Below are 25,971 nucleotides of genomic sequence, written 5' to 3' on the forward strand. Positions count from 1 at the left end.
TTGATTGCTCAATTTCAATTGACATTTTCCTGGGAATGCTGCATCCTTGACATCACCTGCATGTTTTACTTCTTCAAAAAGATGCAGAATTGCTGTGTGCTTATTTTTTATTTATTTTTTTACATTGTAGGCTGGTCGGAATTTTATTTTAGAGAAGTTGGACAATCCCTTTAAGGGGTTAAAGGGATTTCCAAGATCACCATTATGGTCTACTGCAGATAAGGAACCAGCCATAGACGTTATTGGAGGGAGAATACACATACACTTCTCCACTGAGAACAAGGAGTTGGACAACCCTGTCCTCAGGAATGGTTGGGAAACCTGATATTTATGGCACATGGAGCTGCCAAGATGGTTTTAGCTGCATTTTCAGACTGTTATAAATGTTACACTGTGTTAAATCATTCAACGAACCATGCAATAGCATGAAAAAAAGATTTGTCATTTAGAATAACAGAAGTTTCATAAATTTTATTTGCAAATTACAGATTTATCAACAGTCAGTGTGTGATCCCTCGTTCAATGGTGGCCACCGTTTTTCTTGGGAGGAAAGAAAGCATATTCTACGCCAAGTGCAACAACAAACGCAGCAAAGCCCCATTTGAATCCTTTGAAGACAACCTGGCTTATGGTAATTGGTTTAGAAAATTCTCCCATGTATCTCCAAGCTTCATTCCTAGAAAAAACAAAAAGCAAAACATATAGCTATAGAGTCAAATATATTTTACTTGTTTTTGCAGGGGCAAGCAGTTAGCGAGCAATTCCTCTCTTAGGCTGTGTGATGGACACATTTCCTGTACTGACCTAGAACACTATGATGCAGTGAATTTTGCTCATGCGAGCTGTGGTCGCTGTGGGAACTGTGTCTCTGCATTTTTCTTGGTCCCATCAATGACTATTCTTGTCAAAGAACCTAAATCAGACTGATAGAAGTTTGTGTGTGTGTGTGTGTGTGTGTGTGTATGTCAAGCTTCTTTTGACAAATGTATCCTCTGTCACAAAAATCAGGAGAGAGGGATATAAAACTGACGACACCAGGAAAACAGAGGACTCAAATTTTTTTACCATTTAGACGGCAAATAAACAGCAGCTTGTAGTCCTACTGGCTTATGAATCTACAGGAGTCAGTGAGAATTCCTGACAGCCTATATGCACACCAGCACAAAATTCACTATTTTTACAAGACTGATCTGCAAACTAAGGCTCCATTCACACGTCCACAATTTAGTTCTGCATTTTGCGGAACAGAATTGCGGACCCATTTATTCCTAAGGGGATTCGCACTTCCGGGTCTGCACCTCTGTTCCGCAAAACAATAGAACATGTCCTAATCTATTTGTGCCAGCAATGTGCGGTCGGCAAAATGCGGAACGCACATTGCCACTTTCCGTGTTTCGCGGATCTGCAGCTCCGTGGATCCGCAAAACACGTTGCGGACGTTTGAATGGAGCCTTAGCCCCAAAAAGGGATGGGCTTATCCATTTTTGCAACCGGCATTTCCATTATGGAGTGGAGGCCTGACAGGATAGAAGCAGGGTAAAATAACTGATCTGGGAGATATTTTCAATCACAATGCAATTTGTGTAGAAAAACTGGCATAGTTAGGGTCGGAAAGGTTTTTTTGCCTCGTCTAACAAGGGGGCACAGCTTAGTTGGAAACCGGGATTGTTTAAGATGCAACATAATAAATCTTCTAATTGCACCAACCAGCTTTTCAAGGACCTAGCTACCGAAGTGTCATTTTAGGTTTGAAAAGTGATGCAGCTGCGTCCCAAGTTTTTTTTTAGGTCTGCATCCACTTTTTTATCCATGGGATAGCGTAGAGATCCTGTATCCTCAAATGGTAATGACGTACCTTTTGCCAATTTAGAAAGGGAAACATCAATTTTGGGACAATTTTTAAGACTATATTTAAATCCTCATCGTCAAAGGGCAGTCTCTTTTTAATGGTTCTAGCCAAGAAGACCTTCCTATCCAGGTTTTACCATTCTCTTAAAATTAAAGAATAAAGGTTTTTATGTACCAGGAATCCCCTTTTTATCTTTTCCTTTAAACCTGAAAACATTTTGTCCAGAGCAGACCTCTGAACTTTTTCTTCTTTCATTTCCATTGCGACTGACAGCTTTTAACAATTCATTAATGTCTTCAGAGGAAAATAGATACTTTTTAAAATCGCAATCGCTTTCAGAATCACTCGTTTTTTCATCCTGTTCAGGAAAATCTTCAGAGGATGAGGCTGAAAAAGAGGGTGATCTTTACCTAGACCTATGCTCAGACGTAGATGGGTGACTGTAAGCTGGTGAATAATCCGCCAAGGCGGAACTTAGTTCCTGCCTTATCATGCCCTTCATGTCATCTCTTAAAGAAGGTACTTTCTCTCTTTACTATGTCATCAGTACATTTTTTACATAGCTTTTTGGAGTATTTATCTGGAAGCCTGGGTTCGCACACACACACCACATCGAAGGGGCTTAGATTATTTTACTATTTTGGATTTCACAGACATATCCTTGACACTCTTATCGTACAAGGGAAAGGGAGAAAAGGCATATTAACACCTTCACGCATTTTGACGTACAGGTACGTCGTTGCGTGCCAGGGGATATATGGAGCGGGCCTCTGCAGTGAGCCCACTCCATACACGCGATCTGCCGGCTGTATGATACAGCCAGCATCCGGCCTCTGCCATTTCACCCTTCAGGTGCCACAATCAAGGCTGATCGCGGCTCCTGTGAAGTCATGCGGCTCCATCTTCCTTACGATCAGAGCCCCCGCAGTGAATTCGCTGCTGAAGCGATCCAGGCCTGCCATGGCTTTCTCCATACTGAGCTATGCTATGCACGATGCATAGCGCAGAATGAAGTGTGTAAAGATCCTATTCACCGTAATAGATCTCTATTATGGTGAATAAGAGAGGGGATCAAAAGATCACCTGTACGAGGCCCCTATGGGTGCTAATTGTAAAGGGGAAAAAAAGCACCATTAAAAGTTTCAATCACCCCTTTTCCCAATTTTATATATAAAAATAAACAAAACAAAAAAAAAATAACATATTGGGTATCGCCGCATTCGAAAATGTCTGAACTATTAAAATATTTGTAAAAAATTCCTGTGCATTGAACGCAGTAACAAAAGAAAAAAAAAAAAATGGGTGGGGCGTGGCCTGATCGCTGATGGCGCCGGTCGCATAGCGCTTCTGCTCCGGACGAATACATCATAAAGCGGCCCACAGCACTTGCTCCTGACCCTAAATCTCGTCAGACAGGATCCGGTTAGAGATATAAGCATGGGGAAAGTTCGGAGGCGTCCTGCTCCGACGAAGCTGACGGAATTCTTCGGCAAATCAACCCCGCCAGAGCCCGGCGTGAGAGGGACTCCCCCTCCCGCATGCAAGCTAACTCCAACGGCGGGAACGCCATCGTCACCTGCGCACAGCTCGGCTACCAGGAGCGGGCTCGAAGGGGAACCCCTAGCACACACGCAGCTCACTGCGGACGTCATGAGAGCTATGCTGGACTCCCTGCGCACTTCTATGAAGGAAGACATGCTTGGGCTCATGAAAGATCTTAAGAGGGAGATTCAGAGCATAGGCGAACGCACTTCCCATCTTGAAGGGAAGATGGCTGAGTTTGCGGCCTCCCATAACACCCTCATTGATTCCCATGAAGCCATGGAAGAAGATATCGCCAAGCTAACGGCTAAATTGCAAGATCTGGAGGACAGGCATAGGCGGAACAACATCAGAATCCGCGGGGTCCCAGAGTCGGTAGAAGCGCACGAGCTGGAGCACTTCCTGCAGCAGCTACTAAAAGCGGCCCTACCTGAATCCACGGAGAGGGACATGATTATAGACCGCATTCACAGGGTGCCTAAGCCTAAAGGTCTGGATCCCTCGCTTCCTCGTGATGTTATCGCTAGGGTCCACTTCTACACCATAAAGGAAGCGTTCCTGAAGGTTCTGAGGCAGAATCCATTCCCGTCGGATGACTTCAAAGGGATTGCGGTGTACCCGGATCTGTCTGCAGCCACACTGGCGAAACGGAGAGAGTTTGCCCCAATTACCGCCGTGCTGAGGCAACATCAAGTTAAATACCGCTGGGGCTTTCCAGTTAAGCTGCTGGTCACATATAATGGGGGTCTACAAGCCTTCAACTCACCTCAAGTGGCGAATAAACACTTGACCGAATGGGGCCTTATCAACGGAGGCTCTACCAGGGCGAATGAAAGTGTCCCCAGATCCGAGAAGATGGTACCGGAGTGGGACGTGGCCTGACATGTGAGTTACTCACGGCAGGGAGCAGCCGGATGACTGTTCTATTTTTTGATGTTCTCGGTCCGTAGCGGAGAGCTATAGTTCTCTGCCCCCGACTGAACTTGTTCTTTTTTCCTCTCTGGTCCTAGACCAGTTTTTGTTCTGGCCCTTGGCCAGTGCTTTTTTGGTCAGGCTTGACACGCTTTGATGACCGTCTTGTTACTGTTTTGTTTTCCTTTTTATATGTATTTTAATTTATTTTTTAGGTTGGTTCCTATACTAAAAATGCATGCGACATGTGCTACTAGACTACTAGTTATGGCGGGATTATATGTGGAGATATGGTGTGGTGCATCACAGCGAGCGTTCTCAAACCAGCAATGGGGCTAAAAATTATGTCATTAAATGTGCGCGGGCTAAACTCCCCGTACAGGCGTACGCAGCTATGGTCGGAAGCCCTTAAATCTAAATGTGACGTGCTTCTAGTACAGGAGTCGCACTTAATAGCAAAAGATGCGTTTAGATGTCAGCATCGTGGCTTTCCTGTGATACACCATTCGCATACCTGCAAAAAGAGGAAAGCAGGGGTTTTTATTGGAGTAAAGGCTGGCATCGCTTTTTCTTTGCAGGAATGCATAACTGATTCTGCTGGGAGATATGTCATTTTACTGTGCACTCTGGAGGGTAAAATGTTCACTTTGGTGTCTGTTTACGCCCCTAATGTCGGACAGGTGGCCTTCTGCAGGAGGTTGTTCAGCAAAGTAGAGAAGGTGGCAGTGGGAGAAGTAGTGATTGGAGGAGACTTCAATATCCCAATTAATTCAGCATTAGACAGTAAGTCTGTGCAGGTGAGCAGTAGAGTGGACCTGCAGAAGACCTTACATGAATCTGTATATCATGATATCTGGAGATATCAACATAGTGAGGAGCGCGACTATACGTTTATATCAACCGCGCATTTATCCCAGTCTCGCATAGATTATATCCTGGTTTCTAGGGGCCTCCTGCATAGGGTCACTCGGTCTGACATTGGAGGAGCGACTTGGTCGGATCACGCCCCAGTCAGTATCATAATTGAAGATGGACTCCCCAATCTTCCCCGTCCGCAATGGAGATTGAACACGTACCTATTGAAATGCCCAGATAGAGTTAAAAGGTTCACAGAATCTTTACATGAATTTCTGGTGTTCAATGATCTCCCTGATACCAGTGTGCATAATCTCTGGCTTTCCCATAAAGCTTATATGAGAGGGGTGCTTTTACAGAGTGCGGCCAGATTAAACAAAAGCAGGAATAAAGCTATTCAAGATGCCTTGCAAAGTCTAAAGGGTGCAGAAAGTAGTCATAAGTCCAATAATAACCCCTCCACATTGGCCTATCTTCAGAAGTGTAGAGCTGATCTTAGAACTATTCTTTTATATCGTCAGGAATTAGGAATGAAACGCTTGCAGACAAACTTCTATCACACCGGTGATAGAGCAGGAGCATTATTAGCACGCAGATTAAGGAGCAGAGCAGCGGCTGCTAGGATAACTAGATTAAAATACAACAGTAAAGAGTATTCGCATCCTCAGGAAATAGCTGATGCCTTTGCAGCTTATTATTCCTCCCTGTATAATCTGCAAGCAGATAACCATACGGTTCAGCCCTCTAAAGAGGGAATCTCAGCCTACTTAGAATCTCTCAAACTTCCCAAGGTATCCGAGGACGAACTTTGCATTCTGAATAGGCCGATTATCCCGTCGGAGGTCCTTACCACAATCAGAAAAACCCCGTCTAATAAGGCACCAGGTCCGGACGGTTTCCCAGCGGAATACTATAAAACATTCCAGGCAGCGCTGGTACCTTACCTGGTTAAGCTGTACAATACGTTTATGACTTCAGAAGATATTCCTGCTGAGATGCTGCAGGCTACTGTGGTCACTCTCCCTAAACCGGGGAAGACCCCTGATGCCCCGAGAACTTTAGACCAATTTCTTTGCTGAACGCTGACCTTAAGCTTTTTGCTAAGATTTTGGCAGCCCCCCTCAACAAAGTGCTACCTGCGCTAATACACCCTGACCAAGTAGGCTTTGTACCAGGCAGACAATGTAGGGATGGGACTAGGAAAATGTTAAATTTAATCCAGATTGCCGAGTGGTCCAGAGCCCCCACTATCTTTCTCTCGTTAGACGCTGAAAAAGCGTTCGACAGGGTGCACTGGGGGTTTCTGGACCAGACTCTTAGGAAGTTTGGGTTTCAAGGACACATTTTGCAGGCTATTTTAGGCTTATACTCATCGCCCAGTGCCAATGTATTAGCCTCAGGTTTCCTGTCTGCTCCTTTTTCAATCACTAATGGGACTAGGCAGGGGTGCCCCTTGTCGCCCCTGATTTTCGCACTGGTGATGGAGCCACTGGCAGAGACAATTAGGAACAGCGCGCTAATATCTGGAATTAGGGTGGGGAAAACTTCCCACTGTATTGGGTTATATGCAGATGATGTCATTCTGACCCTTACTAGCCCCTCTGAGTCGCTCCAAGCTGTAACAGAAATTTTAGATCAATACTCTTCAGTTTCCAATTGAATGTCAACAAAACTAATGTTTTACCTATTAATGTACCGGAGAGTCTATATCAGGTATGGAGCACTAAATATTCCTTTGTTTGGGCTAAGGAATCAATAAGATACCTAGGTGTGGAGCTTACTAGTTCTCTGACTACCCTGCTCACATTGAACCTTAAGAAGTTGAGGTCTGAGTTGCGCTCTGACCATCTCAAATACAGTAAAGCAATGCTGTCGTGGATTGCAAAAATAAACACGGTTAAGATGCTAATTCTCCCCAAAATCCTATACATATTCCGGTGCATACCTTTAAAAATTTCCAAATCGCATATTAAGCAGCTGCAAAGTGAAATGCTTAGATTTGTATGGGGAAACTCCCCCCCCCCCCAGGATACAGAAGAACGTATTATTTCCCCCTATTATCAAAGGTGGGTTAGGGGTCCCGGACCTATATAATTATTACTTGGCCAACCTGATAGACCAGACCATGGAATGGTGGAAACCTTCCTCTCCTCATAAATGGCTCAATATAGAGGAGGCCTATGTCAGGAGGAAGTCTCTTAAATCATTACTGGCAGCATACCTGGTGAAGCCTACCACATTCGCTTTGCCTCTGAAAACTATGCAAGCGTCTATGTTCGCATGGGCACACTTATTCAAAAAGGGAGCCTCTTTACCTCTGGAAAAGAAATATATCCCGCTCTCGGCCATAGAATACCACATTCCCACGCTACAAGTCACAGGGTGGTTAAACTGCGGAATTGACAATCTTGGGAGCCTATATGATCAGTCCTCCCTACGTACGTTTGAGTCGTTACACACCTCTTATAAGCTACCCAATCGGGTTTTTTACCAATTTTTGCAGATGAGGCACTTCCTCACCCCCCTTAAATTGGAGGCAACAGTGGATGTAAGTAATTCAGTGGGCAAACTGCTCAGAGGGGAGGGTCGCTCCACGTCCAGCCTCTCCTTTTGGTATGCACACTTGTTGTGCAAAGACTTAGATAGCAAAAAGCCCTTTATGCTTAGGTGGGAGGCTGAGCTTGGAAAGGAATTCTCTTTGAGAGAATGGATGGATGCCATGTACTGGTCTATGAAATGCTCTAAGTGTATAAACCACGCAGAGCAGAACAGGAAAATTCAACTGCGGTGGTACTTGACGCCGGACAGACTGGCTCACGTCATTCCTAATTACTCTTCATTGTGCTGGAGGGGATGCGGCCGAATAGGATCTCCATTCCATATGTGGTGGGAGTGTCCAGTAGTAGCTAGATTTTGGGCCTCAGTAAAGAATACTGTGGAAGACATAACGGGGGTAAAGGGAATACTGACCCCAGAGTTAGCAGTTCTTAGCATAGGATTGGAGAGCATACCATGGGAGTGCAGAGGCACGATAGCGCATGTCTTATTTGCAGCCAAAAAAGTGATTGCACGTCACTGGAAAAGTCCACAATCCCTTTCACTGGGTGAAGTTTTTAAAATTGTGAACCATAATATGCAGTGCGAATTTACATTCGCGTCCACGATGAAGGCCAGAATATCAGTGCACAACTTATGGATGCAATGGTTGTCAAGTCCTTTCGCAGAGCCACTCTCAAAATACCTGATGTAGCCTCTACGATTATACATTTGTGCCGGGGGTACTTATAAGATGAAATTAATGTCGCCTAATCTGCATACAAATGGAGTCACGTATGGAACCTTTATGATTTGATTTTTGTTATGTTACCTTTCTTTTCTGTATGTCTATTGTTTTGCAATTGCTAAAACTCTTCAATAAAAAATTTATTGATGAAAAAAAAAAAAAAAAAAAGAAAACAAAAATGAAAAACACGCAATTTTTGGGTCATTTTGTCCCCAATTTTTTTTTTTATAAAGGTGATCAAAACATTGTATATACTACAAAAATGGCATCAATGAAAACTACAGTGCGTTACGCAAAAAATAAGTGCTCAGCACTCTCCTCCTAGTCCATGCTGCAAGGAGTCGATGGCTCAGAGGACTGCAGTAGATTCTGCTGGTCAGAGGATGACATTCATCTTGACCAGTGTGCCAGATTTTAAAGCCCATCGCCGTAAGGCAACTCCCAACGTCATCCACCCGGCATTCGCCGTGGACAGCCCCATCAGGACCCCGGATGGTGTCACCCGCCGGAGCCGAGATTCTCGGGCAGCCAATAGGATGAGTGTCCAGATGCCGCGGCCGCACCCCCTTACTGGCACACAAGCAGGGAAGAATGACCGCGGCAGGCACGCAGAGACGGAGCTTACTTGCCCAAGGTAAGCTCCCGACACCCGCAAATGCGGCCGCAGTTTTCCGCTTCGACTGTTCTTCTTATGGCCCCCAAACTGAGGCACAGGGACTCCTCCTGCTTCTCCACCTGGCAGGGACACGAAGTCACTGAGGATAGTAACGTGGTGGGCTCTTTTTGAAGCTGAGGTGCTATTGTCACTATGGCATCACAAGTAGGCAGAGATGTAATGTGACTAATCCTCTGAAGAGTATTGCTGTGATGCATGCTGGGATTTTTTACTTTGCAGCTGATCTGCCCACACAGCCTCTCATCAACGTGAGCATGGTATGCTGAATGCAGTAAAAATTATACTGTGTGTATATATAATCTCATGATACAAATATCTCTTAGCTTTAGTTATTGTCTGGGGCACTTTATTGTTTTTTATACTTCTGGCGGCCAACCCCTTTAAGGACCCTGAGATTTTCGTTTTTCACTCCCCGCCTTCCCATAGTCCTAACTTTTTTATTTTTTGTTAATGCTCTCCTGGGCATTTTGCAGGCTCATTTCCATTTCAAACAAAGTTATTTTTCTAAAGATAGGAAAAACCGATGGCTAAAAGGTACATTTCTAAATAAGGAACAATATGCCACTATGCCATTCCTTTACTTAACCCCTTAAGGACCAGGCCATTTTTTGCAAATCTGACCAGTGTCAGTTTATGTGTGAATAACTTTAAAACACTTTTACTTATCCAGGCCATTCTGAGATAGTTTTTTCGTCACATATTGTACTTTATGACACTGGTAAAATGGAGTAAAAAAAATTCATTTTTATTTATAAAAAAAAATACCACATTTACCAAAAATTTGGAAAAATTTGCAAATTTCCAAGTTTCAATTTCTCTACTTCTATAATACATAGCAATTCCTCCAAAAATAGTTATTAATTTACATTCCCCATATGTCGACTTCATGTTTGGATCATTTTGGGAATGCCATTTTATTTTTTGGGGACGTTACAAGGCTTAGAAGTTTAGAAGCAAATCTTGAAATTTTTCAGAAATTTTCCAAAACCCACTTTTTAAGGACCAGTTCAGGTCTGAAGTCACTTTGTGAGGCTTACATAATAGAAACCACCCCAAGGTATTCAAAACTGATTTTTACAAACTTTGTTAACCCTTTAGGTGTTCCACAAGAGTTATTGGCAAATGGAGATGAAATTTCAGAATTTAAATTTTTGGGGAAATTTTCCATTTTAATCCATTTTTTTTCCAGTAACAAAGCAAGGGTTAACAGCCAAACAAAACTTAATTTTTATTGCCCTGATTCTGCAGTTTATAGAAAATCTGTTTTGAATACCTTGAGGGGTGTAGTTTCTTAGAGGGTGTCACTTTTATAGAGTTTCTTCTCTAGGGGTGCATCAAATGGTACATGGTGTCAAAAAACCGATCCAGCAAAATCTGCCTTCCAAAAACCATATGGCGCTCCTTTCCTTTTGCGGCCTGCCGTTTGATCATACAGCATTTTACGACCACATATGGGGTGTTTCTGCAAACTACGGAATCAGAGCAATAAATAGAGTTTTGTTTGACTGTTAACCCTTGCTTTTTTTAATGGAAAAAATAGATTAAAATAGAAAATTTAGCAAAAAATAGTCGTTTTGGCACTTGGCTGATATTATCGCTATTATATTGGAGCGATAATATCAGCCAAGGAATATAATGAAAGATCGGAAAACCACTCTAATCCAAACCAGATCTTATAACGAACTTGGATCAATTAATGGAGGTGTAACCCGTATGGATATATAAGGAAGTAATGGAGGATCTCATAACTAGCTACTGAGGAAGAGGTCTGAGACCTCGAAACGCGTATAGCGGATGAGATCCTTATATTGAAAAGACACCTCACTATATCGGAAACATCAGCTGATCAGCTACGGACAAAACCACTTAGACGGCTGTTTGATACCACCCCCGATTCTCTACAGGAACCCTAAACCAACTAATGAACAAGGATACCCTGAAGTCCTGATCACGTGGATTACTGGTAATAAGCAGGACGCCAGCAACACGTGGGGACATATAGCTGTGAGTTACGAGGAGGTGGCCAACTACCGCAGCGGTACCGTGGAAATTTAATATTGGAGGACACTCCTTAACACAGCAAGGAAGTCGGGTGAGTGCGCTGACCTGTGGTGGGACGCCGCCACAGGCAGAGACAAACCAGCCGGACATCAAACAGTGAGTAACTACTCAGCATTGATATTCAGTGAGACCGAGGACTATATTCCCTAGCAGCGATCTATACGATTGAGACTCTTTGAAGCGCTAATATCAGCGCCTATATCTACACATGTGAATTTTAATGGACAGTTTTACAGGATTCTAACATACATATTCATATATCTGGAACCTATTGATAGACCGTTATTTACTGTATTGTAATTACTGTTGAATAAAATGTACTGTGATTAATATCAGATGGACCTGATGTGTAGCGCCAGTTATTGAGTGCCCACTATATACTATATATAGATTTACAAAGTGGTCACTGAAAAAAAAAAAAAAGTCATATTCAGTAAAGCCTACTGTGGGAATCTGGATTCCTGGTTGGCCAACAAAGTCAGGAATCACGGGCTCAAAATCCTCTGTAGTACACCATGCAAGTTCACCGGTAGGGGGCTCAGGTGGACTTATCTGGTGGGCTGGAAAACTAGTACGAACCCCAGGGCGGCTCATACTAGTGGGTCCCTGGCATGGGGGTCCCCTGGTTCCGTCTGGCAGCATCTTTGCCGCCTTGGGGGCTCCTCATCATCACTAGATGATGAGGAGGATGTGGAGGAGAAGAGGAAAGTGGGGTCATCCTCATCCTCACCGGGGCTCTCGGAGTCGAATGCCTCCTCGGCCGAAAATGTCTTGCGGGCCATAGGGGAGTGTGTGTGTGCGTGTAAAACTTTATTTAGTGTGCGTGTGTGTGGGGGTATGGGTGTTCATGTTCACTACCCTAACCCACCCTAAATCTTACAGAAAAAAATATATAAAACTAAAAAATGAAAGCCCCCCCCCAAAAAAAAGTGTGTGTGTGTGGGGGGGGGTGGACCCCAGACACTCGATCAGGGTGAAGCCCAAAAATATTACTTTTTTCCCCCCCTAGAACTATCCCTCAGTCTCCCTGCCTAATCTAACCTTTCCCTGAGAACTTTTGAGTGCCAGATGGCACTATGGGGGCTTATGTGGGGGTGCTGGGCTCAGAGGTGGACGGACGCTCCTCTCTCCACGAAAGCAGTGTGGAGGAGGAGAGCAGAGCTGTGGTAAGTTAACCCCCGCCCGTCCCTCCAGCCAATAGGATGCGATCCTGAGAGGTGATGTCACCGCCACCTCGCAGGATCTAAGGATGGTGATTGGTGGTGTACTATCACACCACCGATCACCATCCTATTCCGCGCTATCGGGTCACCGGAATACGCCCTGTGCCCTTAAGAGGTTAAATAGTGATGACGTGGGTGACAGATACCATTAAAATAAGTCTGTACATCAGTACATTTCAGGGCAAAAGGATTACAAAACACACTATTTACCAAAGTGTGTCATATGTTTACTTGAAAAAAATCCTATTACACTGTTCTTAGTGTCAAAAGTGCAGGGACATCCAATATGCTGCAAGAGAATTTAATCTCACGGTTCCCTGTCTGCCACAAGCCATATGTGCCGTATAATCTGTTGCCTGAAGTTTTACCTTAGCCATGGATCTCTCAGTCCCTTTTTTGCAAGCCTCTTTTGCACATCTTCCAGAGGTGTTCCCTCTATTTTCCATAACTTGTAATCTGGTATGTGCATCTTCCCGTGCCCATGGTGTTCATGTCCATGGCCCATACCTGTAACAGATAGGAGTACACAGTTCCATCAACAAACCAAGGATGGCTTGTGGCCCCCAAATACTTAGGATAGCTCATTAATATCGGAATCCGTGGGGGTCTGAATTCCATACTGATCAGCTGCTAGCAGGAGATGTGGCCCCCCCCCCCCCCCCCAAAACTAAGAGTATACGGAGCTGGAAGCAGACAGCTGCGTCCACTGCGTGGTGGCCATGCCGGTTTACTACAGCTGTGCCCCCACTCACTAGAATGGCACAGCCCCTACACTGTCTGCTTACAGCTCCATATAGGTAGTTTGAGTGGCCACATCTCCTGCTAGCAGCTCATCCCACTGATCAGCTGCTAGCAGGAGATTTCACTACTGAACACGGTATATGGAGCAGTAAGCAGACAGTGTAGTGTCATTCAGTATGGACAGTCACTGGTTACTTCCAGTGGACAAAATCCTACCTTGGTCTTGTGAGAAAATTTCTATTGAGCTGCTGAAACACACACGGGGCTGACACAGAGAGTACAGTGGAAACGTTAACCTTTTATCATACAAAGAATAATATTTTCTGAAACTAAGATACCTTGTATTACCAAGAAGGTATTTATATTTACTTAGGCTCCATTCACACATCCGTAATAACGGGTCCGCATCCGCAATGGGTGCGCAGATTGCGGAACAGGTGCGGACCCATTCATTCTCTATAGGGATGCAATGCACTACGGACGTGTGAATGGACCCTTACTGAATGTGACTGATCATAGTAACTAATTTTACATTGGAAAAATAAGACATGGAATGGTTATTAGGCCCAATCTGCAAGTTCTGACTAATGGAAACTAAGAATGAAGTCTGCCACCTGCTGGTAAGCTAAAGTAATAACCTAATAATATTGCAGTGTAGTAATTTCAATGAATATTCCTATATTAAAGGGTTATTCCCATCACAGAAAAGATATGCTAGGACATGGTCAGTAATAAATACTGACAATGAAGGGGGTCACTGCGCTGTGTCCCCTTAAAAGTTCTTCCCAGCAGTTACTCCTGGCCATCAGCTATGTAGAGAATGAGCTCCTTGCTCTGGGACTACAGATCTCCCAAAAATAAACAGCACTAGTAACGACACAAGTCATGTGACATGCCACCAGGGAGAAGAACAAGCACAATTTCGGCACAGTAAGTGTATTAAAAAGTTTATTTTGGCAGGGAATCAATGAAAAAAAGCTGGATAACCTCTTTAAAGAGTATTTGTCACCATAATCCATTCTGTTTTACCATGGTGACTAAAACGAGCCCTTGTTCTCTGCAATTGGTATAATCAATGCTGAGAAATTCTAAATTTTAGTTACTGTATATGTAAATGAGGTTCTTGGAGCACCGAGGGGCTTGCCTAGTGCATTGGAGTACCGCTTCACCTCCACCTCTCCCTGCCACCACTCCCGCTCTTTGAGACTGACAGTGCCAGGCATCCTCACTGCTTCAATGACTGGCCCTAAAATCCTGCGCACGGGCCCACAGTACTGCTGCCTCTGTGATCTTCCCTGCTCCAATGCAGTAAAGATCTCTAAGCACCTCATTTACTTATAACTAAAAGTAGTAAGAATTTCTCTGTATCGGTAATAGGTGGTTACAAAGAAATAAGGCTCACTTTAGTCCTATTAATCGAAATGTAACGATTTTTTTGCAAAAAAATGTCATTTTTCACTTTCAGTTGTAATTTTTTTTTTTTTAAAACGACATCCATATATAAATTTCTCTCTAAATTTATTGTTCTACATGTCTTTGATTAAAAAAAAATGTTTGGGTAAAAAAAAATGGTTTGGGTAAAAGTTATAGCGTTTACAAACTATGGTACAAAAATGTGAATTTCTGCTTTTTGAAGCAGCTCTGACTTTCTGAGCACCTGTCATGTTTCCTGAGGTTCTACAATGGCCAGACAGTACAAACACCCCACAAATGACCCCATTTCGGAAAGTAGACACCCTAAGGTATTCGCTGATGGGCATAGTGAGTTCATAGAACTTTTTATTTTTTGTCACAAGTTAGCGGAAAATGATGATTTATTTATTTATTTTTTTCTTACAAAGTCTCATATTCCACTAACTTGTGACAAAAAATAAAAACTTCAATGAACTCACTATGCCCATCACGAAATACCTTGGGGTGTCTTCTTTCCAAAATGGGGTCACTTGTGGGGTAGTTATACTGGCCTGGCATTTTAGGGGCCCAAATGCGTGCAAAGTAGTTTGAAATCAAAATCTGTAAAAAATGACCGGTGAAATCCGAAAGGTGCTCTTTGGAATGTGTGCCCCTTTGCCCACCTAGGCTGCAAAAAAGTGTCACACATGTGGTATCGCCGTACTCAGGAGAAGTTGGGGAATGTGTTTTGGGGTGTCATTTTACATATACCCATGCTGGGTGAGATAAATATCTCGGCAAAAGACAACTTTTCCAATTTTTTTTATACAAAGTTGGCATTTGACCAAGATATTTATCTCACCCAGCATGGGTATATGTAAAATGACACCCCAAAACACATTCCCCAACTTCTCCTGAGTACAGCGATACCACATGTGTGACACTTTTTTGCAGCCTAGATGCGCAAAGCGGCCCAAATTCCTTTTGGGAGGGAATTTTTAGATATTTGGATCCCAGACTTCTTCTCACGCTTTCGGGCCCCTAAAATGCCAGGGCAGTATAAATACCCCACATGTGACCCCATTTTGGAAAGAAGACACCCCAAGGTATTCAATGAGAGGCATGGCGAGTTCATAGAATATTTTTTTTTTTGGGCACATGTTAGCAGAAATTGATTTTTTTTTTGTATTTTCTCACAAAGTCTCCCTTTCCGCTAACTTGGGACAGAAATTTCAATCTTTCATGGACTCAATATGCCCCTCACGGAATACCTTGGGGTGTCTTCTTTCCGAAATGGTCACATGTGGGGTATTTATACTGCCCTGGCATTTTAGGGGCCCTAAAGCGTGAGAAGAAGTCTGGAATATAAATGTCTAAAAAATTTTACGCATTTGGATTCCGTGAGGGGTATGGTGAGTTCATGTGAGATTTTATTTTTTGACACAAGTTAGTGGAATATGAGACTTTGTAAGAAAAAAAAAAAAAAATTCCGCTAACTTGGGCCAAAAAAATGTCTGAATGGAGCCTTACAGGGGGGTGATCAATGACAGGGGGGTGATCAGGGAGTCTATATGGGTGATCACCCCCCTGTAAGGCTCCATTCAGACGTCCGTATGTGTTTTGTGGATCCGTAAAAATCATACGGACGTCTGAATGGAGCCTTACAGGGGGGTGATCAATGACAGGGGGGTGATCAGGGAGTCTATATGGGGTGATCAGGGGTTAATAAGTGACTGGTGGGGGGGGGGGTGTAGTGTAGTGGTGTTTGGTGCTACTTATTACTGAGCTGCCTGTGTCCTCTGGTGGTCGATCCAAGCAAAAGGGACCACCAGAGGACCAGGTAGCAGGTATATTAGACGCTGTTATCAAAACAGCGTCTAATATACCTGTTAGGGGTTAAAAAAAAATCGCATCTCCAGCCTGCCAGCGAACGATCGCCGCTCGCAGGCTGGAGATCCACTCGCTTACCTTCCGTTCCTGTGAACGCGCATGTCTGTGTGCGCGCGTTCACAGGAAATCTTGCGTCTCGCGAGATGACGCACGGATGCGTCCAGGAGGAATGAATCGACCACCTCCCGGACGCATCCGTGCGTTACATGGTCCGGAGGCGGTTAAGAAAAATTTATGAAAAAGAGATTTTCAGCTTTAGTTTCAAAACACAAAATCCATGCAGTTTATTGTGCGGATTTCGGTGCGTTTCTACACCAAAAACCGCATGTGTTACTTTTGGTTTTTGGTGCACATTTCCCATGAGATCACAAAAAAAAATAAAAAAAATGTACATGTTTCAGCATTCAAAAACTGCACAGCATGTCAATTTCCACATTGCTTTTACTGTATTACGCTCATTTAAAATGGACTGAGGCAATATGAAAAACTGCTCTGTGGTCAGAGGAATCACAATTTGAAATTATTTTTTGTAAACCACGGACTCTGGGCTGCAGACTCAAGAGGAGATGGATCATCCAGCTTGTCATCTGCGCACAGTTGAAAAGCCTGAATCTCTGATCGTCGGGGGTTGCATTAGTACCTATGCTGTGGGCAGCTTATACATCTAGAAAGGTACTATCAATGCAGAACAGTATATAGAGGTTTTAGAACAACTCCCATCCAGACCACGTCTCTTTCACCTTGGGTTCACACCTGAGCGTTTTACAGCGCGTTCAAACGCGCTGTAAAACGCTCAAGACATGAAATCCAATGCTTCCCTATGGGAATGGTTCACACCTGGGCGTTTTACAGCGCGTACGAACGCGCTGTAAAACGCCCGACGCTCAAACAAGTACTTGAGCTTCTTTGGGGCGTTTTGACGCGCGTTTGTGGCCATAGGACACTGCAGTCAATGACACAAACGCGCGTCAAACGCGCGTTCACTATTACAAAAACGCGCGTTTGACGCGCGTTTGGGAAACGCTCAGGTGTGAACCCAGGGTTAGGGAAGACCTTGACTGTTTCAGCGAGACAATTCGGATACTGCATTAGGGCTGCAGTAAACGATTATTTTAGAAATCAATTATTCTACCGATTATTTTTACAATTAATCGAGTAATAAGAAAAAAAAAAAATTAATAGACTGTTTTCCTTTATAAAAAAAAAAAAATCATCAGACCCGCTGCCATCAGTCTCCAACACCCTTCGCTCCTCCCTGTGTGATCATCCCAAGGGCATCAGTTCCCCCCCAGTGCCATCAGCTCCACTATCCCACAGTGCCATCAGCTCCGTTCCCCGAGTGCCTTCAGCGCTCCCCCACCCCAGTGCCATCAGCTTGCCCCCCCAAGTGCCAGTCCGAGTGATGAACCAGGCGGCAGAGGTCCAGAGTGCCCCGGACAGCAGGAGGTAAGTCATTAAGCCAGAGAACATTACTCTGTGATACATATTACAGAGGAGAAGCGATGAGCCCCACCTGACATGTGTCAGTATTTACTGTAGTTCTGGCATTCTGTTCATGAAGGCACTCTCTCTTAGGTTCAGTCACAATCCGCCTGTGATGTGGACTTCACCCCTGAGCACTGATTTATGGGGGGCTCCCTATAGTAGTTTCCATTTCTATTATTGCTGAGCCTGCAGCTCACACCCCAGTGTTTATTACATACGCTCCCTCCATACCAACTGTGCTCTTCTCCAGACTCTTCAGCTTCTTGCTAATCGTCCCATTGACTGCGAAGTGTTTGTGCCGCTTGCTCCCAATTCCGCCGCCCAGTCAGGATGCTTTTCATATATTGTCTGTCCGGGCTCTGGAAGCCCTGAGCTCAGCAGTAATGAAAGACCCAGGACTGTTGAGAAGCTAGAATCCTACATCAGACAAGAATGGGAGAATTTTCCTCTCTCAAACTCCAGCAATTGGTCTCCTCACTTCCCAGACGTTTACAGACTGTTGTTAAAAGAAGAGGAAGTGCTACACAATGGTAGACAGGGCCCTGTCCCAAATTTTTTGAGATGCCATCAAGTTCCAAAAGTTTCACCATCTCATATGTGTTCTATGATCTAGTGTTACTATATGGATCTTTGAGATTTGCAAATCATTGCATTCTGCTTTTATTTACATTCATTTACATTCACCTTTTTTGGAAGTGGGGTTGTAGATGCATGGGTGTGTCAGTAATATAATTCTTAAAGGGGTTGTCTGGGATATTTTTTTGATAACCTATCCTCAGGATAGGTTATCGATATCAGATCGATAGAGGTCCCAAACCCTACACATCAGCTGTTTGAAGAGAAGGCCTCCGCTCTATGCTCACTGCTCTCCTAATACAGCAATCCCCAGGACTCGGGAGACCGTCCTCTTTACACCTCCCACAGGACACTATACCGCTCTGGCAGCCTGCCCAAACTACCCAATAGCAAAGCTCCTTGCCATGAGGAGCTTTGTTATTGGAGGCACAGGCAGCAGCGCTGAGCTGCCCGTGCCGTTCACATCGCTAATGAAAAGCAGGGAAAAGTCGAAGGCGTATTGGTATGCCTTAGACTTTTTCCAGAGAGTAAAATAGTCTGAACATGCGTCTATGATGCTTTAACCACCTCTGGGTCTGTGGTTATGGATCCCTCACGCACATTACAGCCTCAACGCAGATACCATTAGTGTCAGGTACATGGTTTTCATGGGCTATTAGTAGGAGATGCGCTGAAAACTAATTTTCAGCCTAGCAGTGTCCGTGGAATACAGATAACACACAGAGGGCAAAAAACAGACACACAGACGGATCAACCACTGGATGCCATCATGGACACAGACATGGGAAACAGAGTTAGTATAAAATTAGCAACAGTGTCATAGGGGGCAAGGATGCATGCATTACCTGCACAGTGCAGGGCATACACATGGAGGAAGTCATGGGCACCATCCTTTATGTGTCCTCCCTGTATACACCTGACATGAATACTGATGCAGAGCCGAGGTCTCTGGGGACAAGGACTGACAGGTGGAGACATACCACCGTACAGAAGGCCAGCAGCAGAAGAGCACATACAGGTGCATCATGTTTAGCAGCCATGTGTACGGGAAGGAGCTTAGCAACTAAATAAACAACCTTACCTGCAAACACACTGCTTTAGGGGAGATTTTCTGACAGACCGGAACCGGAAATAAGCTACACTGAAGGGCGGATGTCGCTCTAGTAACCTTGTAAAAACCTTATCCCATGAACGTTTCAATAAAGTTTTTGAAGAAAAAAAAGTAACTGCAAGAATGACGTACACAAAAAAGCAGACTTCCAATCAGCAGATACGTCTCCAGAGCGAGGCTTGTAACGCAAACAGCTGGTCCAGTCTTCCTAGATGACGTGGGCGGCAGCCAGCTCACCAATCAGGGCGCCGCTTGCTTGTGGAGCGGAGTTGTCCTATGGCAGGTGGCGTTGCTGCTCTGCAGCGGCTTGTCAGGAAGAAGAGCTGGAGGGGAGACATGACCGGCGCTCCGGGAGAGGAGGAGGCGGAGTGAGGTAGAGTGGCACGGGTTAATGTCGCTCCTTGTCAGGGGCCCGGGCAGTGTGACATTTATAGCCCGCGGAGGGGTGTCCGCAAGCAGGTCATGACATGGATCCCCCTTCTTGTCAGGGAGGGGGTCCTGCAGCAAGCTTGTGTGGCCGGCACACTTCCATTGACATTCAGTGAGCAGTGAAAAGTGCAGGGGCTCATTCCCACTGGCTGTGAGGCTGTACACCAGTAGATATGTCAGCAGCTGGACGTCCTGTATTCTTCTCAATCAGAATGGCTTGTAGCAGAATATAAGCACCGGTATTTAATGCCAGAGATTTCTTGTACAAGTCATTCTAATTGAGAAAGCAAGTTGGGTGACTAGTGATACGTGGATGAATGAGCCCCCCTCAGATCCAGGCAGGATTGTGTCTTCTGGGGACTTGGTCACTGTCTGGAGCGGTTCTGACTCCTGCACCTCTCCCCCGAGGTCCTGTCCCGTGGATTCGTTGTATAGTTTACCTGACAGGGCCGCTCGGTGTTGGCTTTGAGGCACACATCTGCATTTTTCACAGACGCGCCTATCCGTATTGCAGACAAGAATAGATGTTTCTGTTGTGAAATGCACAAGGAAGGTATCCATATTTTGGTGATCAGTGGTCTCTGGACCAAAATACGGATACGGTCATATGCCTGAAGCCTTGCCCCTGAACAGGCTCCAAGATGTCCATGGTTTATCACCAGGTATGGGCCAGGTTCTACCACAATGACAGGGCAGCCTTGTCTGAAATTGACAGCAGATCACTTAAAGAACCCTCCAGTGAAAATAATATACAAGTCGGTATCTTTAAGGGATGATTATATGTTGTGTCTTGTAGCTCAGCTCATTTGGGGGTAGAGCGGTGGACTGTGACTACAGCTCACCTGCACTTGCTGCAGGGGGTGTGAGGTAGTCTGAGACACACCTCCTGTCTCCTCATTGGTTCAGGCTGATGCTGTCTCCTCCTCCTGCAGCTCTGGCTTCTCAGATTGGCTGCGGTCTATGACGGGCTCATTAGAAAGTCAGTGTATTAGGGGCTGGTTTTATATTCTAAAGGACAGACTCCAAAACCACCTGCCACAGAGAGTCATGGGGGGAGGGGGGATTCTTGGGTCACTTTAACAGTGGTTTTTATTATTTTTATATTTTGAGTTGCATCCCAAAACACTATGGGCCAGATTCATCATTACACTTCCATCTTACTCCACTTTTATAAGTCACTTTTACATATGTCCAAAGTCACTTTTGGCTACGTCAGATTTATTAATGGTCCTTCAATACTGTGATAAATGTGGATTGACGGTAGCAGTTTATCCGTCAGTAAGCGGCTTTACAAAAGTCTCACGTCTTTACGAAAAAGTCGCATGTTCTATTAAAAAATCGCATAAGATAAGCATGGTCCTCACTGGAGTGAAATTGTGCCATTTTTATGTGACTTTTTAAATTGTCGCAATAATAAATCTGTCTAGAGATTCATTTACATAAGAAAACACGCCCACTTTTAGAAAACTGGCGAGCATAGCGCAGAGCCAATAAAAGTTGCACATTTTTGTGCAGTTTTAGCGATTGCGCATTTTTTTTTGACTTTTTCACTCCATTATTCTGACTTGAGCTAATGATAAATCTGTCCCAATGTCTCTGCCCCTGCAGTGATAAGAAGATGGTAAGATTTATAATGTCTTTAGTCGGTGTGTGTTTGGAGATGCCTCCATCTGACACTGTACAGGCGTGTGGCAGATTTAGGAGGCAGGAGATGCTGAGCTTTCCATGGCACATTGTCTGTGTGGAAGTAATTAGATTTTGGTACAGGATTCATTCATTACGAGTTGTGGTTACAGGCCGTTCTGTTTGCGTTTTCTTTGTTTGGGAGCTCATCTTTTAACTGCATTTAGTGTGTGTGTGTATATGTGTGTGTGTGTGTGTATAATATATCTCTAGGTTTTAGAGGAGGAAAGTAAGAAAAAACGTTGTTTTCTTTAGACCTCTGCTCCGATTTCACAGTAGTCACATTCCTGTCTGAGGCTACCCCCAGGATATAATATTAGATGTTGGCACAGTCTCCTTTGTGGAGCAAGTTGGCACAGACTAGTGACATCATTCACCAGCCTCTGGCCACCCAACTCCATTCTGCAGCACTGAGAAGAAGAGGAGCGACAGTTCTTGTGCTTTTAGGCCTTGTTCACATTTCTGTGTCCGTTTGACTTCCATGGAAAATTAATGCATGATTCAAGCATTATGACTCCCTGTTTGGGCCGTGTGCTTTTGCCCTCCGTGTCATCTGTACTCCACAGACAATGCTCAGATGGAAAATTAGCAGAGCATCTCCTACCGATCAGCCATAAAAAAACCACTGCTGTGGCTAGTGCACGTCTCATGATTTTTACACTAACCGAGAGTCCGTGGAAAACCAAAGTCTAACACATGCCCCCCGGTGCCCAGGCCCCTCATATAGATTATACTTATCCCGGCACCCGCGTTGCTCCTGATCCCCGGCTGCCGCTGCATCCCCCCCATCGTGTGGTTCTAAGCATCTGGTGACTGGGGGACGAGCAATAGGGACGAGCCTTCCTAGCGTCACCTGCAATGCTACCGACGCTCGTACCTATCATGACTTGCTATTGGCTGCTTCCCCCGTCACCAGATGTTTTGATCCGCGCGATAGGTTGATGTAGAGGCGGTTGGGGATCAGGAGCAACGCGGGTGTTGGGCAGCGCGGTAAGTATAATCTATATGTGGGGCATGTGTTAGACTTTGGATAACCCCTTTAAAAGTCAATGGGTTTGTGTGCAGTCAGTGAAGAACATGGACAGCACATGCCTGTGATTCGCTAAAGTATGAACAAGGCCAAGTTGTTTTCTACATGTGAAACTATCTTCTGAATGCTACGTGTCCTAAAACGGAACTCCAGCCCACATGGATTAAAGATCTACTTTATAAGCCTAAGGCCTCATGCACATGAACTTTGTTTGGGTCCACATCTGAGCTGCATTTTTTTCAGCTCAGATGCGGACCCGTTCACTTCAGTGGGGCTGCAAATGATGCAGACAGCACTCCCGTTTGCTGTCAATATTCAAACCTCCGTTCTGTGGTCCCGCAAAAAAATGTCAACATGTCCTATTGTTATACGTATCTCAGACAAGGGTAGGACTGGTCTGTGGAGGGCCAGACCTTCCGTTCCGCGGAATGCACACGGCTGGTATCCATGTTTTTCAGATCCACAATTTGCGCACCGCAAAACACGTATGGCGGCCGCGTGCATCTTCATTTTATGGAATGGAATCTCTGACTCTCAATAGACCAGTCCTATCCTTGTCCGTGATATGGACAAGAATATAAATGTTCTGTATTTTTTTTGCGGGACCACGGAATGGACGTACGGGTGTGGAGTGCTGTCCGCATTTTTTGTGGCCCCATTGAACTGAATGGGTCTGCCTCCAAGCTGCAAAAAATGTGGCTTGGATGCGGACTCAAACAAACAGTCGTGTGCATGAGCCCTAACTGTACGGAAAAAAACTGATTGAGGAACATGAGGGGAAGGGTTAACTCAAACTGCCTGCAGAGGCTCCGCTAACACCGGATGTTACCGGTCTATCAGGCTGAAGTTCTGATTTAGCTTGAACTTAAAGAATATAACAGATTTATCGATTATCCACAGGATAAAAGGGATAAAATCTGATCAGTGGGGGTCTGAACTCTGGGCCCCACTGATCACTAGAATGGAGCTTCCCTGAATGAATGGGACAGCGGTCAAGCATCTTCATGACTGCCATTCCATTCATTCTCTATGGGGGCACTGTACTCTGCTATCTTCAGCAGTCCTGTAGAGAATGAATGGGGGAACAATGCCCATGTTCAACCAGCACTCCTTTCATTTGGGGAACTTGTGATGGTGGGGCCAGAGTTGTTGCACCCCATTGATCACAGATACGGGGGTGTCTTTTATATTTTACTTCCAGGGTTACTGCCAAGTCATGGAGCGTGCCTCTGTGCAGGTAGACCCCAGGAAAACTATATTCTAGTGCAGACAGTGACGTCCATTACCGGAGACTGCGGGAAATAAGTGACTTTTCCTAGTACACTACGTAAACCGCGTCTGTTATTTTTCAGCAGATGCTGTGAACTCCCAGAATGTTCAACAGTTTCCACTGAAAAAGTGAGTTGTCAGGTTTGAACCATTTGTTATTGGGGGGAGGGCAGCATGTTTGAGGTATTCACCAGTTTAATATATAAGATTTCTAGCATTGCGGATTTGTTTGCAGAACCAGCAGTGACATGCGGCTTGGCAGTGTCAGACTGGGGTGCCTAGGGCCCACCAGTAAGATTCACCCTGGGGGCCCACTACAGATACATGCAGATACTATCAGCTACACAGCAGCAAGCCTCTAGAAGATGTGTGCTGCCTATCTATATGTAGTGCAGGGACTCGGGGACCCCCTGGGGATTCGCCTGCTGCTTGGGGACATATTACCGATAAGGTCAGTGAATGGCTGCAGTGGTGCATGTAAGGCCAGGGAACAGAAGTTGCACTGAACGAACCCTCAGCGCAGAAAGCAGATGAGTTTTTTCTTTATGTGTAAAACTATCCTGGGCCTAGACGTGTCCAACTGAAACCCCAGCAGAGAACAAGTGCTTGACACTTTATCCTAATGCTTAGAGGGACACTGTGAATACACCGGAGGGAAACTGAGCTCCTGCCCTGAAAAGGGTGACCCCTGAGTCAGAGCTTTATACCCTCTCCTGACCATGTTGCCCTCAGTAGTTCTTAATATCGCGCCAATGCGTTTCGCTGGTAAATTCCCCAGGGGGCAGTCGGTGTAAATGAAAGCAGAGGCTGAGAGTGTATGAGACTGCGTCCCTTCCTCCCATCCAACCCTCCAGGTCCCCTTTACTGAGGCTCGTTCTCCTTTTTATATGTCTGATAGTTTCCTGATTATTGGCTTTTTCTCACTGGTGGTTTTGTTTCTAATCATTCTGCCCATGTGCTGTCCTCTTGTGTTCATTAGCAGCAGCCAATCGGAGGAAGGAGAGAGCAGCATCCTGAACCAATGATGAGACGGCACGGGGGCGTGTCTCAGACTACCTCTGACTCCTTGTAGGCAGTGTAGCTGTCCTGTAGTCACAGAGTACAATGCTGAGGGAAATGAGCAGTAGCAATCATCCCCTGTAGATTAGATTATTCTTTCTAACTCCTGACTGGACAGCGCAGTAAGTGATTTTCTGTGTAATACTGTTCCTTTTTATTTTGGTGTGAATTGTACATAGAAAGCATTGGAGATGATTATTACCCCACCACCACCACCACCACGCCTCTGCTATTCCTGTGTACAGACTCTGGGACCAGTCTTCCAGTTATGCGGACCAACTTGGAGCTACATAGCCGCGTGAAGTGGTATTATCAGCCTGCCAGGACACACACCTGCCTACAGTACCTAGGTACAGCTGGTGCACTGAAGTGTAAATTGGAGCTGCGCATTCCCCTAGAGTTGTCACTATAGATGCCGAGGAGCTCCAGCTAAGGCTACTTTCACACTAGCGTTTTTGCTGGATCCGTCATGGATCAGCAAAAATGCTTCCGTTATGATAATACAATCGTCTGCATCCTTCATGAACGGATCCGGTTGTATTATTTCTAAAGTTCATGACGGATCCGTCACGAACTCCATTGAAAGTCAGTAGGGGACGGATCATTTTTCTATTGTGTCAGAGAAGATAGATCCGTCCCCAATGACTTACATTGTGTGTCAGGACGGATCTGTCTTGCTCTGAACCACATCACGGACAGAAAAACGCTGCTTGCAGCGTTATTCTGTCCGTGATGGGGACGCAACCAAACGGAACGGAATGCATTCTGATACATTCCGTTTCGTTCAGTTCAGTTCTGTCCCCATTGATAATGAATGGGTACAAAACGAAAGCGTTTTCTTCCGCTATTGAGATCCTATGACTGATCCCAATAGCGGAAAGGGAAAACGCAGATGTGAAAGTAGC

The 25,971-nt window shown here is 44.9% G+C and overlaps 2 protein-coding genes across 4 annotated transcripts in view; one reads left to right on the forward strand and one right to left on the reverse strand.

Annotated features, from left to right (window-relative positions):
- Window positions 1-456: 456 nt before the first annotated feature.
- NDUFB3 (NADH:ubiquinone oxidoreductase subunit B3) lies at window positions 457-19,703 on the reverse strand. Its single transcript, XM_044304977.1, has 3 exons — window positions 19,567-19,703; window positions 12,770-12,908; window positions 457-676 (listed from the first exon to the last, which is right to left on the reverse strand). The coding sequence occupies exons 2-3, from the start codon at window positions 12,904-12,906 to the stop codon at window positions 520-522; spliced, it is 294 nt and encodes a 97-aa protein (XP_044160912.1). The 5' UTR covers window positions 12,907-12,908; window positions 19,567-19,703; the 3' UTR covers window positions 457-519.
- Window positions 19,704-19,833: 130 nt separating this feature from the next.
- Window positions 19,834-25,971, forward strand: part of FAM126B (family with sequence similarity 126 member B) — a 103,947-nt gene continuing 97,809 nt past the window's right edge. For all 3 annotated transcript variants that reach the window (XM_044304975.1, XM_044304974.1, XM_044304976.1), the window contains exon 1: window positions 19,834-19,969. The gene's annotated coding sequence lies outside the window, so the exon portion shown is untranslated. The remainder of the gene's footprint in view (window positions 19,970-25,971) is intronic.

This window comes from Bufo gargarizans, chromosome 8, assembly GCF_014858855.1.
Source record: "Bufo gargarizans isolate SCDJY-AF-19 chromosome 8, ASM1485885v1, whole genome shotgun sequence".
NCBI lineage: Eukaryota > Metazoa > Chordata > Amphibia > Anura > Bufonidae > Bufo > Bufo gargarizans.